Source organism: Haliotis rubra, unplaced genomic scaffold (assembly GCF_003918875.1).
Source record: "Haliotis rubra isolate DU_JTF1 unplaced genomic scaffold, ASM391887v1 Scf1802, whole genome shotgun sequence".
Lineage (NCBI taxonomy): Eukaryota > Metazoa > Mollusca > Gastropoda > Lepetellida > Haliotidae > Haliotis > Haliotis rubra.
This window is the reverse complement of record NW_025765784.1, coordinates 64688-80764: the sequence shown is the minus strand read 5'-3', so window position 1 is coordinate 80764 and position 16077 is coordinate 64688. Positions and strand designations below refer to the sequence as shown.

General features: G+C 46.3%; 1 protein-coding gene across 1 annotated transcript in view; it reads left to right on the top strand.

Annotated features, from left to right (window-relative positions):
• The window catches only part of LOC124273457, a 32453-nt gene that overhangs the window by 13263 nt on the left and 3113 nt on the right, over positions 1 to 16077 (top strand). Inside the window, exons 3-4 of the mRNA XM_046708734.1 lie at positions 3955 to 3995; positions 4304 to 4370. Of these exons, the coding sequence (XP_046564690.1) occupies positions 3955 to 3995; positions 4304 to 4370 (108 nt within the window). The remainder of the gene's footprint in view (positions 1 to 3954; positions 3996 to 4303; positions 4371 to 16077) is intronic.

Genomic DNA, 16077 nt, shown 5'->3' with positions numbered 1-16077 from the left:
CGCTTGTTATTACAATTTGCAGCAGTTTGTTAGAATTTACAGCACCTGCCTCACACTTCGACAGATGGAAATAATCCGAAATATTTCCTTTTTTCGTTAGATTTAACAAGCCAGTGGTAGAATGTGACCATGATTAAGTCGAACAAACTCTGAAATTCGACTTTCTTTGGAAATTAGAAGGAAGCAGAGATGTAATTACAATTTTCCGCACCAGTTATTACAATTTGCCGCAGTTTGTTGCAATTTACAGCACCTGTCTCTCAGTTTGAATAATAGAAATAATCCAAAATATTGCCTTTTTTCGTTCTTTTGACAAGCCAGAGGTGGAATGTGACCATGATTAATTAAGTCGAAGAAACTCTGAAATTGGACTTTCTTTGGAAATTAGAAGGAATCAGAGATGTTATTACAATTTACCGCACCAGTTATTACAATTTGCCGCAGTTTGTTGCAATTTACGGCACCTGTGTCTCAGCTCGAATGATAGAAATAATCCAAAATATTGCCATTTTTCGTTGTTTTAACAAGCCAGCGGTGGAATGTGACCATGAATAATTAAGTCGAAGAAACTCTGAAATTGGACTTTCTTTGGAAATTAGAAGGAATCAGAGATGTTATACAATTTACCGCACCAGTTATTACAATTTGCAGCAGTTTGTTGCAATTTGCGGCACCTGTGTCTCAGTTCGAATGATAGAAATAGCCCAAAACATTTCCGTTTTTCTCATTCATTTAACATCCCAGTGATGGGATCTGACCATAATGAAGCCAGGAAAACACTGGAATTCGACTTTCTTTGGAAATTAGAAGGAATAAGAGATGTTATTACAATTTACCGCACCAATTATTACAATTTGCCGCAGTTTGTTGCAATTTGCGGCACCTGTGTCTCAGTTCGAATGATAGAAATAGCCGAAAATATTTCCGTTTTTTTCATTCATTTAACATCCCAGTGATGGGATTTGACGTTGCTGAAGCTGGACAAACACTGAAATTCGACTTTCTTTGGAAATTAGAAGGAATCAGAGATGTTATTACATTTTACCGCACCAGTTATTACAATTTGCAGCAGTTTATTACAGTTGACCGCGCTTGTTATTACAATTTGCCGCAGTTTGTTAGAATTTACAGCACCTGTGTCCCACTTCGAATCATGGAAATAGTTCAAAATATTTCCGTTTTTTTCATTCATTTAACATCCCATTGATGGGATCTGACCATAATGGAGCCAAACAAACAATGGAATTCGACTTTATTTCGAAATTAGAAGGAATCAGAAATGTTATTACATTTTACCGCACCAATTATTACAATTTGCCGCAGTTTGTTGCAATTTACGGCACCTGTGTCTCAGTTCGAATGATGGAAATAGCCTAAAATATTTCCTTTTTTTTTCATTCACTTAACATCCCAGTGATGGAATCTGACCATAATGAAGCCAGAAAAACACTGGAATTCGACTTTCTTTGGAAATTAGAAGGAATAAGAGATGTTATTACAATTTACCGCACCAGTTATTACAATTTGCCGCAGTTTGTTGCAATTTGCGGCACCTGTGTCTCAGTTCGAATGATAGAAATAGCCGAAAATATTTCCGTTTTTTTCATTCATTTAACATCCCAGTGATGGGATTTGACGTCGCTGAAGCTGGACAAACACTGAAATTCGACTTTCTTTGGAAATTAGAAGGAATCAGAGATGTTATTACAATTTACCGCACCAGTTATTACAATTTGCCGCAGTTTGTTGCAATTTACGGCACCTGTCTCTGAGTTCGAATGATAGAAATAGCCTAAAATATTTCCGTTTTTTTCATTCTTTTAACAAGCCAGTGGTGGAATGTGACCATGATTAAGTCGAACAAACTCTGAAATTGGACTTTTAAGAAGGAATCAAGATGTTATTACCCGCACCAGTTATTACAATTTGCCGTTTGTTGCAATTTACGGCACCTGTGTCTCAGCTCATGATTTAAAATATTGCCATTAACAAGCCACGGTGGAATGTGACCATGAATAATTGACTCTGAAATTGGACTTTCTTTGGAAATTAGAAGGAATCAGAGATGTTATTACAATTTACCGCACCAGTTATTACAATTTGCAGCAGTTTGTTGCAATTTACGGCACCTGTGTCTCAGCTCGAATCCCATGATGAAATAATGAAGCAAAATATTTTTCCATTTTTCATTCATTTAACATCCCAGTTTGATGGGATCTGACCATAATTTAACATCCCAGTGATGGATTTGACGTTGCTGAAACAAACACTGAAATTCGACTTTTCTTTGGAAATTAGAAGGAATCAGAGATGTTATTACATTTTACCGCACCAGTTATTACAATTTGCAGCAGCAGTTTGTTATTACAATTTGCCGCAATTTACGGCACCTGCCTCTCAGTTCGAATAATGGAGCCATAGAAATAATCCAAAATTATTTCCGCAGTTTGTTAGAATTTACGGCTCCTGCTCAGTTCGAATCATCGAAATAATCCAAATTATTTCCCTTTTTTCATTCATTTAACATCCCATTGATGGGATCTGACCACGCTGAAGCTAGACAAACACTGGAATTCGACTTTCTTTGGAAATTAGAAGGATTCAGAGATGTTATTACAATTTGCCGCACCAGTTATTACAATTTTCCTCAGTTTATTACAATTTACCGCACTCGTTATTACAATTTGCCGCAGTTTGTTACCGTTTTCGGTTAATGCCGATGTTTTCAAAGTCCGGGTTTTGAATTTTATAAAGCTTAGCCTCACATTTTAACATGATGAAGATTTCCTTGCATAATAGGAAATGAAATGTATTTTATTACATATTACCGCAGAGGTTATTACAATTTACCGCAGCTTAAGTTATTACAATTTACCTAATGAATTACAATATAGAGAAGAATATAATCAATTAAAAACTAAATATAATGCATACAAATCTTTATTTACAGATGGGTCCAAGGATGGTGGCGCAGTTGCTTGTGCCACTGTCATTGGATCCAGAACAATATCTTCTCGATTACCAAATAACAGCTCTATTTTCACAGCAGAAGCTCACGCCCTATTAACAGTTCTTAGATATATTAATAACGCCGTAAATATAAACAATACATAATCTTTTCCGACTCTCTTTCGTGCCTTCAGGCGATTAAAAACCTTTAGTGTTGAATTGTATAATGAGCTTGCTACTGGCCAATTTGACATCGTCTTTTGTTGGCTACCCAGCCATGTTAGCATTTCTGTGAACACAATGGCCGATCTTGCTGCCAATCTGTGACACCAATTCTTATCCCATACTCTGATCCCATACTCCCATTCTTATCCCATTCTCCCATACAAAGCTAGCATTAGAACCTACATCCATGATCTGATGCAGAAGAAGTGGGACACCCAAGTAGGTATCAGTAAATTACATGAAATAAAACCTTATATTGGTTACACCTTGTCAGTCCAGATTTGAAGAGGTCATTATGCGACGGTGTCGCACTGGCCATACGCGTTATACTCACAAATACCTGTTAAAAGGTGAAGATCCTCCGTTTTGTATCCCTTGTGATGAGAGAGTCCTGCTTGACTGTGTTGTATTCTCTATCATAAGGGATACATATTTCAATTTAAAAACAGTCAAAGATCTTTTTACAAATCTTTACAGATCTTTATACTTGTTATTGTATAAATTGTTTTCGTCACGATATGGCTGAGATATTGCCGATGTGACGTTAAATATTAACTCACTCACTCACCCACAACAACTATGCAATTTCAATGATGTTTACGTTTAATGTAGGAAGTTACACACAAATGGATTATAGTATTGTCAGTAGTAAAAGATGAAATACGAAATTCCCAGTCGTTCCTCAGCCACTTGTTCAGTTGACATATTTCAGTTATATGAAGAGCTACGTTTGTGCGATAACTATATGCCTATTGGTATTACATGTGTTTGATATTGCAACATCCGACCCTTTTGATGTAAAGTGTGAACCAGTGGCCAGTACAAAAAAAGAACATGCTTTGTTCAGTAACCTGCTATGGAGCACATAAAGTGTTCAAAGTCAATGATCGATTAAACTTTCATTGCCACCTGCAACCTTTATTGAATATCTTGCAACCTTTATTGAAGATCTTACTCCTGTGGTGAGATAAAATGTGCTTTGTTGTGTTTTAATAGCTGATTAAATATGCTCATAACGCACTGTCTAATTTCTTATTCTATGTAAAGGCTTATATATTAGTGTGCTTTCTATCGTTTGTTTATACTTATTGCTGTACAAGAAAGCACATTTAGATGTGTCCACTTTTTCACAGGAGGAATCACCACTGAATCAACTAATGACAGGTCTCCTGCATCCACACCTTCAACAAAACCAAGTATGTAGTATTTACTTCATGATTCCTAACATTAATGTTTAACGGACAATTATGTATGCACTCTCTTGCAAAGCAGTCGAGTTGTAAATCCCCGAACATATATGGTACTGTGTATCTTGCCATGTCGTGAAATCCCACATACTTCATTGTAGTTATCACATAACATTCATGGTACTTATCACTAAAACTATGATGTGACAAGGCATGTTTTAAATAATTGTTGTGTTTTTTTGTGATTTACTCTAGTAGTATATACAGTAGCGGTACGAGATCAATTCCAACCAAAGACTCTGTAAAGCTTCATTAATGAAATAAAGCTTTTGTCAGGCTCTTATCTCTCTCCCCTATTGTATGTACCACTGTTTGAACCCCCAGTTAACTTCCTGGTCACTATGACCGCGAACCAACACTTTCCTGATCACGTGATGCTATTGTGATTGCCCTATGTCGTGTTGACCTCGAGGAAACAGTTTCATGTGAATAGCCTATGAGCTCTTTGGTCTTCGTGATGAAAGCTTGTTGGGCTTGTTGTATACCTTGTTCTATGTACTTTTTTTTCTCGGCTTAGCTGACGGTAGTCTTACGAGACTTGGTTCGAATCTCTTGTTTCATCTCATGGTACTTGGTGAGTTCAGAGAGGACCAAACGAAACTCCTCCTCCGAGATCTTGTTGTCTGTGAGTGCCGTGGAGATATGGCCCCTTACCGTGTTCAGCTTTGCTTCAGCTAGAACCCTGATCTCGTCGTGCTTCAATGCTTTACGATGCAGTCTGTGGGATGCAGTCTTGATCAATGTATTTGAGGCTTATAAGGCCTTGTAGCGCGTGTAGGTGAATAAAAGAAAGGTCAATAGGTAACTCTTGTTCTATTCTAATTTCATAGTTTTTATTAAGGGGGGCAGCAACCCGAGTGAGCGGTCCGAGCTCTGCCGTATGACGATACGACAATGGCTGCCCCTAAATGAAGTTATTGGCCAATCTATTCTCACCCCAGGTAAAAGTCGCCAGGAGCCTGGAGGCATAACCATAGAATATGGTAGGCCAGCGTATAATTTAAATAATAAATGTGTATCCTCGGTTACATCTAACATGTAGCCTGGGCGATGTGGTATTTGGGAAACTCTTATACTCTGAGGGCCCGGGGGGATGAAACCCCCGAGCAAGATACCATTGTTCTTAATTTCGGTGATATGACTAGTGATAGGACCATCCTTGGGAAAAGAGACGTAAGGTGTGGTGAGGGTCCTGTTGATCAACCATTCGGGCTCTCTAAAGTCGTCTTCCAGAAGCACCCGCACGTACACGTCACCTCTTAAGTGCAGGGCGTATGAGGTGCCGTTCACGCCAGGCCGATCGAATCCCTCTATGCCTCCTAGGTCCCCGAGTGTGATGTTGGGCCAATGATCGGCCATTGCCGCCGCCTATACACGTTGTCTTTAAAGTGTAGGATGTACAAGGTGTCTTCCTCGCCGGGTAGATCAAACTCCTCCGTGTCCCTAGGTCATTAAGCGCGACGTTGGGCCGATGACTGGTCATTGTTATATTACTATCACGAGATAGTTTCCAATTCTTTTTCTGATAACTTCTCAGGGGTGCACTTCACCCCCATGAGGTGTATGTTGTCGGGTAGGAATATCTTAGTGAGTGATATCGTGTCTTCCAGGGTCACGGTGACCCCCCTGCAGACTGGTGTGGGAGTCGACACCCACCCACACGTAAACAGTGCAAACCTGATACTGGTGTTGTTTCACCCACTGGAGTTTGATCCCCTTCACGACTTCGACTTCGCGCTGTGGTTCACCTAGGTAGACTTGGATGGCCAGCATGGAGTTCGCCGGTAGACTCCCCAGGATGTTGGCCACACCTTCGAATTCAGACACCACCTGCAATGTCACGTTTTGCGTCCCGGGCTTACTCGATAGCATGTGGGCTGCCATACTGGAGAGTGGGCTGATGACTACGCTACGCCTCTGCGTCTGGATGTAAGCCACGAGCAGGGTTCCGTTGTTCACGACTTTGTTTAGGTAGTTGTCTTTGTTCTCCGTGAACACGTTGGGGGAGCCGAGACTAATGTTGAGAAACCAATCCACTCGAGAGGGTAACAACACCCACTTGTCGTCGTCGGTGAAAACGAGCGTATATGGCTTGTTTCGAGCAACGGTCGTGCTCTCGACCATCTATCATCAGCGATGCGGACTTAGTCGAGCCGAGTGTTGAGGACCGCTCCTGATGTATCGACTATATCACCTAGGGTTCTACCGGAAGGGACTTCAATGCGTTTGTAAATGCTGTTTTTAAGCTGCAAGGCGTATAGTTTACCATCTACTCCAGGGTCGTCGAATCCGCGTGTGTCCCCGAGGTCGGAGATCCCCACATTGACACATTTTTTTCAACTTCATTCCGGGACCTTGTGCGCTAGTCATTTTATGTGCAGCGTTATGCTGAGGTATCCTATATTCACAGGATTATGCTTTATATCTAAAACCGATATTACCAACTCAGGGATGGTGCTCCGAGTTAACCTCTTGTACTGCCGCGGTGAAAACGACTCAGTTCTGCCATCGTTGTTTTTCTCCGTTTTCACCGGTACGGCCCTCAGTATCGTGGAAGGGTGGCCACCTTGAATGTTGTCCGTTGTGCTCATCTGACCGAGATGAATGCACAGCTCTCGGTACGGTACTAGGTCGGGTAACTTCGTGCCTGTGACGGTAGTTGTGGGTTTTATCTCGTCCGGAGACATCCCGAGTGTCCTCGCCAATGGTCGGCCGAGCCTCAAGGGGTTTATTCCGTTGTTGGAATGTGCCATTTGAGTCGTTCATCTTGAGTTTGGCTCCCAAGGGTTTGAAGACCTCATCACTTAGCAAGCACACGCTGTAGTAGCCGTCGATTATCTGGTTGCAGGCGCCACTGACGAACAGCTTATTGTTGCTGGCGTTGATGTTGGTCCATCGCGGTAGGTAGGTGATATCGCAGAGTGCGACTTCGAGTTGGCCCAACGTGTTATCGATCGCGCGCATCAGCTGAACGGACTCACCGCTCGTTATTCCTGGAAGTGCTACATACATGTTAGAGTATATATACCCATTATATAATACTTTAAAAATGTACAAACCGGGAGTGTTTTACCCTAAACTGGACATAGATTTCCCACACATGAAGATCGTGGTCGCGGCTGGGTTGTATTTCGGAGCCCAGTTCATAGATGTGTTTGACGTGTATAGGTTTTCGGTGACTAACGCCAAGGTTGTCCACGCTTGGTTCACGAACGCGTTTGCAATGAATTCGAACTAGACCCAAAGACGGATTGGCGTTTGCCGGGGCCGAACCACGGGTTGGGGATCCCCATCGTTCACAACATGCCCCTCATGGAAGCCAGCGAAAAGATGAAAGAATGGGGGTACAAGTCGTATCATCACATCACGAGTCTGGAGGTTTGAGAAGGGCTGGAGGTTTGACCCGCGGATGACTGGAAAAAGTTCATGTTGGACACGTTGGGAGGGTTCACTCGTGCCGGTGTAACCAGATTGAACGACTCGATTCGAACGTACATCTGGGCGCTGTTGGGTGCGCAGACGCAAACGCTTTCCAACATCCTCGGTAAAGGGACTGCTTACGACGCTCAGAAACAGATCGTTGTTAACGTCGAGGATGCTATCAATGCTCCAGTTGATCTACCGAGTGCTATCCGACGCTACCAAAACGTATTGGAATAGGCCCGGTCGAAAGTCGACTACGTGTTCGACGTGGGATTGTACATGGCTCTGAGCGATATGCAATTGAGAGTCAAAAAAGTGGTGGGCTACATCAACGAAATAGTCATAGCCACGGCCGACCAGAAGTTGGGTGTCAATGCAGGCATCAACGTGAGTCACGTCCCACCTCCCACGGGTGGTGTCACCGCCGAAGCCCAGGGTTCAACCCACACCACCACAGCCCCTGCCACCACACCGGGTGGCTGAAAATCAACAGCATATCAGCCGTAAAACAGCGCTGGTTGTCAGGGGGATAGTGGTCGGCTTGGGTCTCACTTGGTTCAAGATTCCTTAGCCGCGACGTACACCGACCACGGCAACGATGGCTGCCCACAGGTTTTGTCCGAGCCACGTGACAGTTTTAGCCAGCATGCTCAGCAGCCACGAGACGATGCTACCCAGGATGCCGGGCAGGGCCTCGGCGGCCTTACCAGCAAGTTTAGCTAGGGCTTCACCGAGTGATTTCAGATGTTTTTTTACCCAGTCTCTGACGTCGCCTGATGGGCTTGGCGTTTGAGTTGGGGGACACCCTCTCAGCGATACGACCAGGGTTGATATGATGAAGCCCTATGCCATCAGAATGCTGGCGATGGTGATCCCTTGCTCTCGGAAGAGGATTCGGATCCTGTCAGCTAGCGTGGTGTCCTGGTAGAGTACTCGATCGATGGTTTCCCGCCACGGCTGATCTGGGATCGAAGCTGCTCTCGGAAGGAGGACGCCGCTTCCGACCGGGTCGACCTTTCCTCTTCCAAATTACGTATTCGTTCCTCGATGGCGGCTTTCAGAGACTCATCAGCCTGACTGAGTTTGGTTCTTTCACGGGTTCATGGATCACGTCCAGTTTGGCTGTGTTGTCCACGAGTGACCCACGAATGGTTTGCCTGGCCTTGTCCAGCCCCCGCAGTTCCCGAACGGTAAATTCGAACCCGGGTAAGGGTTTTTTATGGAACTTATCCAACAGTTTTTCGAGGGCTTTGGGGCTCATCGTCGAGTTCGGCCCTGGTAACTTGCAGATCTTGGGTGACCTTCGGTGGAAGTTGTTTGGGCTGTGCGCCACCATAACCTAGCATGTTTAATTCTTCACGGATCAGTTTCCTCCCACTACGGAGATTGGCTAGCGTAGACAAGGCAAACGGTTCTCTCATGTGTTTGTGCATGAGATCGATCTCTGGATGAGCCTTCAATCGCAGCGGGCCATTCTCAATGAGGGTGAACTTGGAATAGTCTCGTCTCGTGAATGAGGTTTCCTCCTCTCCGAACGTCTGGGCACTATCATCCCCCATATCATCCATCTGGATGTCCTCATGACCGCCTTCAGCCATTAATTATATTAAACTTTTATATTTTATGTATATAACAATGTATGGTAGGAAGCTAGACCCTTTCCGAGATCAAGGGAGCCTCTAGGTGTTAGAGTTGTGCGCCAGTCGGTGACCATCATCAACAATCCTGGCAAGATAGACCAGAACCAAACGCTGCTGGTTCGATTCCCCAACCTGGGTGAGAACGACCTCATCGTGCCCGGCACAGTTCGACTGGCGTTTAATATTACATTGACCTCCGACAACGACAAACGCGAGCTCGTGCGGAACATAAGTCGGGCCATCATCAAGAAAACCTCCATCAAGATCAGCGGCATCGAGGTGTTGAGCATCGAGCATCGACGGCAGCGACATATTTTACTGCTACGATGACCTACGATGGAAAAGCGAGGGAGAACGCGTCAATGACGTGTACCAAGGCATCAGCAAATCGACTCGGTTGCGCATGGGGTACGACTTCACGGCAGACCAGCTCGACAAGATCTCAGCGGGCGAAAAGGCCATCGCCCAAGCGTACGGGAGCCGGTTCTGCGTGCCGCTCGACTTTGAGTTGTTCACTGGACGCACGCGCCGTTTTACCAGGCCGCGCTGGGTGATAGGCTTGAATACGAGCTCAGGTTTAACAACTACAGCAAGGTCGTGCGTATGCTAAACGGTGATGAAGCCAGTTATGGCATCGACAACATCTCTCTGGAGTTCGACATGGTCACTAGCCCGGAGCTGGCCAGGCAGGTTCGAAACCAGTACAGGATAAGAGCGACACACTGTGGAATATCAACCTAAACATGCTGGCGCGATCGATAAAAGGCATCCTGATCGTCCCCGTGGAGGATGACGAGCCCCTCCGAAGATTGAACCCCGAGATTGAAAAGGTGGAAGTGACCATCGAGGGCGTGCCAAACCAGCTGTTCAGCGCCGGTATGAGGGCACACCAGCATAGTGATGAGATAACGATGCTACCGACCCGACACCAACACGTCATCAAGGACCTGGAAGTAAGCTCCGTGCAGATCGGTGAATACCTGACCATGAAGTACGCGCTATAGTTGGACATGCGATCCACGGATGACGACCAATTGCACGGCAGTGGACGTCGTGTCGACAACGGCAGCGAGGGGATAACCATCCAGATTACCAAGAAGACTCAACCCACGGGTAAGTTGAAATTATATCTGTACGTGATTATGGATGCACAACTTAATATAGACAATGGGATTCGTGCAAGCCATCTATTGATCTACCCTGCGAACCGCACTGCGCCATAGTGTGCGGGCAGATGGGCTGTGGGAAGACTGTTTTCGTGCTGGATATGCTGGAGGGGTACTACCAGGATGTGTTTGATAACATCGTTATCATGTGCCCTACTTTGCACATGAATAGAACATACACTGAAAGACCTTGGGTGATGACGGACCCGGAACACGTCTGCAGGACTGGTTGAAGGCTTATCATGGGAAATTTCAAGGGGAGTCGACGCTGTTCATCCTGGACGACTGCAGCACTAACAAGCAGATAACAAAAAAGAGAGACATGCTATCGTACCTGGCCTTCTCCGGCCGGCACGCAAAGCACATCGTCTGGGTGCTAACGCAGAAGTTCAACTCGGTGTTGAAAGACCTCAGGGAGCAAGGTGGCCTTATTCCTCTGCAAGGAGAGGGATTCGTTCGAGGAGTGCTTGAGAGAGAACGATGTGATGAGCAAACTAGAACGGGAATGGGTGAAGAGGCAGCTAGCTGAGACGAAGCATGCTAAGCTCGCTCAAGACCGACCAACACGGGGACTATAGGGTGTTTTAGCTTAGCAATGCTAAGCAATGCTGAGGAAATGCCAAGCTATGCCAAGCAAATGCGAAGCAATGCCAAGCAAATGCTTAGCAATGCTGAGCAATGGCTTAGCAATTAAAAGTTTCTATACTATATGGCTTGTGAAGTGCTCGTCGTGTGCAATTTAACCTTCCTCTCGCTGTGTTTCGCCTGTATCGGTTATTACATCATTAGAGTTAAGAATTGCTTGTTATATTATAGGATGGAGTGCAATGAACTGCTCGAACAACTGTTGATGGAGGGCGATAAGCGAGTGAAACTGCCTGATGATAAAAGCGACGACAAGTGAGAGAAACTAATGGCGCTGGCGGTCGGCGGCAAGGCCAAACAATACTTTGGGGACAATATCACTCCCGATAAGATTCAGAAACTCCCCGCCGATGAGGTCAATAAGCTGTACGCGAGATATGAATCCCGGCTCGGGGCCGAGATTGAGAAGACTATAAAATCGACCATTGCGCAGATCAACACCGTTTTGGCATCATATGTCCTCCCCATTTCCCCGGAACGTCGACTTTACCTGTGGGAGGACCTCGAGAAGGACCCCTTTATCGAACACGGTTTGAGCGCTGTCAGCTGCCTGCTGTACCATAAATACGGCATGTTCTTAGCCCCGGTGACAGCGGCAATCATCACGGCGAAGCATTGTTAATTTAAAGAGGGGAATAATAATCATAATAGTATACAAGATGGATGCTGCCCAGCCAGTGACGATAGAGGAAACCCCGACACAGGAGGCCCCAGTACAAGTCACCAAGCAGAAGAAAGAACCCTAAAAGGGTCGCCGCCGGTAGAAAAGGTGGTCTAGCCAAGCAACATAAGCGTAACTATATAGGGATTGTAGGCACAACTGCTGCGGTTGCCGCGGTTTTCATGCTTTATAATAGGCCACAAGCACCAACCCCACCCCCACAGGCACGAGTACGCTAAGAAACGTATGCAGAGACTCGATTACATTAACGAACGACTCCAGCGTGAGAACCATGCCGTTAAAACGTTCCATGACGTCGACGACGCAGCGAGAGAATACTACCTACTAACTGGTAAACAGCTCGAATCACTCCATGAGCCCACACTTGCTCAGTACTACACACCATCCCCGGGGCAGAACTGACCTTCGTCGTGCTGGGTCTAGCAGCGACTGTGTTGATCATAAAGCAATTCAACTAGGTCCCCATATGAGTATACCAAAGATGAGACCTGCCCCGTACCGATGCCAGTACATACTTATGTGGAAGACCGAGACCTGCAGTAGGACATGTAGGACTGAGGGGTACTGCTGTTTTCATAGGAGGTGTTTCGCGAACTACACGTGTTTCGTGTGCGGTATTGGAGTGAAATGTCACTACTGTTTATGTAAAGCCCATGGGGCAAACGTAGTCAGGCACCAGCTTATCTACGAGAAGAAAAAGGACTACATAAACGAATGTAGGCGCCTCCTTAGTATGGAGACCTAATTAGAAATTGTGTACACCTAGGTATAATGATACGAACTACTGTAACCCCGAAAGGTTACCTGAAAAGCTGGCGGATGAACAAAGCCGAAATTACCGCCATCGCTGGTATACTCAAAGAGGAACTGAATAGCCTGGGGCGCTTCAAATTTGGAAAATGACATGGGCTAAGGATGGCGTCAGGTATACTTTCCCCATCACAGGTGGGCGAAAAATCGCGACTCAACCTGAGATAGATAAGAACCTCAAGACAATACGAATACCCCAGGGGTATGTGACCAAAACGGTCTACCTAAGTATAGCTGATTATGGCGCTAAAGTGGACCTACTGGCGCCAGCCCTCCATCTGTTCACAGCAAAGTTCCATTAAGGTTGGAGAAGTTACCTCCCTTGTTGGCGGCCCAATTAGAGATTGTATACACCTGGGTATAACAATGCCTACTGTCCGAGAGCTCAATCAGATTGCGAGAGAACGAGGTGTAGTGGGTTACTCCCGAATGAAGAGACCCCAGCTGTTTAGATTACTCAACATACAACCCCCTCCCATGGTGAAACAACTCAAACGCCAAGCCAGAGAGCTGGGGTTGACTGGTTATTCCCGTATGAGGAAAGCCGGGCTAGTCTCACTGTTGCACGACCCCGTGCAACCTCCCCACACTGTGAAACAACTCAAACGGGAAGCCCGAGAGCTGGGGTTAGTAGGTTATTCCCATATGAGGAAGCCCGAGCTCGTCAAACTGTTGCATCAGCACAGAGTCGTTGATCTAGAGTTTGTGCGTACTGAACGCACTGTAGGTAACTATCTGAGAGGCTGGCACATGCATGTGGATAAGAACATAGACATCGGCGACGTCAAGCCGCTGATCCATGACAAAGTTAATGAGGAACTTAACGATTTGGGAAGTCTAAAGTTTCAAATCACAGTGAAAATGTCGCTCGATAAACAGCAGAATGGTGCCATTGAGTACGTTCAGCCTTACTTCCGGGGTAAACAAGAAGTTGTGACTCATGCCGAGACTATAGACGAGTCCATCGATGTCAGTTTTCAGCATATACGAGAATACCTGGAACGCTACACGCACAGGGGGTCTGGGTGGGCCGTGGACAAAATCGATAAGATCTATCTAGACATAGCTAACTACGTACCATTCAGGGGGAGGTCGTACCTAGACTTACCCCCCTACTACAAGAAAAAACAGGCCATGGTCAACATCAAAAACAGAGTTGACGATTGCATGAGGTTAGCGATCAGGTCAGCCTTCTTCCAGCCAACATTAATTCGAACATTAATTCTAGCTATCCCCAAGATGATGGGCTCAACTGGGCTGGTATAGACGAACCCACCCCAATATCCCAGGTCACCAAAATCGAGAAACAGAATGATATAGCCGTCAACGTCTTAGGGCACGAAGGCAACAAAACGATCGTGCACAGGATCAGCCCAATGGAGGGTCGCCGCGTGATCAAAATATTCATGATCCAGCGAGGTGATAAGTATCACTACGCATGGATAAAACACTTCAGCAGGCTGTTGCACAACCAATCGAAATACGACGGGAAAAAACACTTTTGTGAACGATGCCAACACGGCTTCACGCGAGCTGGTTTATTAGACTGACTGACTGAGTTTAGTTTTCACCGCTTTTAGCAATATTCCAGCAATATCAGGGCGGGGGACACCAGAAATGGGCTTAACACATTGTGCCCATGTGGGGAATCGAACCCCAGTCTTCGGCGTGACGAGCCAACACTTTAACCACTAGGCTACCCCACCGCCCCAGGTTTATTAGAATCCCGACGGGAGGATTGCCTATGCGTGGGGCAGACGGCCATATGAATCGACATGCCCAAGGAAGGCGACAATGTACTAAAATTCGACAACCACAAGAAACAGATGCCGGTGCCTTATGTCATCTACGCCGACTTCGAAGCCTTGATCAAAAGCGTTGACATCGGGCCGACCCCCAACAAAACGCAGGAGCACGAGGCCTGTGGGTTCGGATACGTGGTCGTCCGATGTGATGGGGAAACGGAAGCTCCCGTAGTGTACAGGGGCTGAAAAATTTCTAAAGTGCTTGCAATGGGAAGAGAAAGCCATCAGGAAGAAATTGTACAATGTCGTTCCCATGCGTATGACCAAAGCCGACCGGCGAGCCCACGGCTGCAGCACTCACTGCCATGTGTGCGATGGCCCGCTGAACGGCGATTTGGTTAGAGATCACTGCCATGTCACCGATGAGTACAGAGGCACCGCTCACAGCGCGTGCAACCTCAAGCTCTGAATCAACCCCAAAACGATCAACATCCCCGTGGTCTTCCACAACTTGAGAGGGTACGACTGTCACTTGATAATGCAGGCCATCGCGAGGGTCGACGGCAACATGATGTGCATCCCCAACAACATGGAGATCTTCTTCTCCCTGAACGGCCTGAGGTTCATCGATTCAGTTCAGTTCCTGCTGTCGTCTCTTGACAGTTTGGTCAAGGCCAACGATACCTTCCCCATCACTGATCGATACACCGACGCCGAGACTCGGCCCCTGCTGATAAGGAAGGGTGTTTACCCCTATGAGTACATTGATGGCTGGGCCAAGTTCGCCGAGACCCGACTACCCCCCCATCGACCGTTTTCACAGCAACCTGACCGACTCCACAATCACCCAAGACGATTACTCGCACACGATTAACGTATGGAATAAACTGGACTGCAAGAATCTGGGCGATTACCACGACCTGTACTTGAGATCGGACGTGCTCCTGCTGGCCGACGTGTTCGAGACGTTTTGGAGGACGTGTTTCAAGCAGTATCAACTCGACCCCGCAGCGTACTACACCAGCCCGGGTCTCTCTTGGGATGCCTTGCTGAAGAAAACCGGAGTTAAGCTGGAATTGCTCACCAATTACGACATGCACATGTTCATCGAGAAAGGATTGCGAGGCGGGATCTCCATGGCTGCAAAACGCTACGTGAAAGCCAACAATGTGTACGTGGGCTACGACTCTAGCAAGCCCACCACCCACATCCTCTCCCTCGATGCCAACAACCTGTACGGCTGGGCCATGAGCCAGTATCTACCTACCGGGGGATTCGAGTGGGTGCCTGAGGTAGACGTCATGAGCATACCGAGTATCGAGCAGCATTACACAAGTCACACAACAGTTGCCCCCTGGCTCCAGAACGTTTGATGGTAGACCCAGACTGGATGTCTGACTACCAACGGAACCTGCTGAGTGGAAGGGTGGCCAACGTTGAAAAAGTCGTACCCAACTTGATGACCAAAACATCGTTCACTATCGCAACCTGCAGCTGTACCTGTCACTGGGTATGAGGCTGACTAAAATTCATAGGGTGCATAAG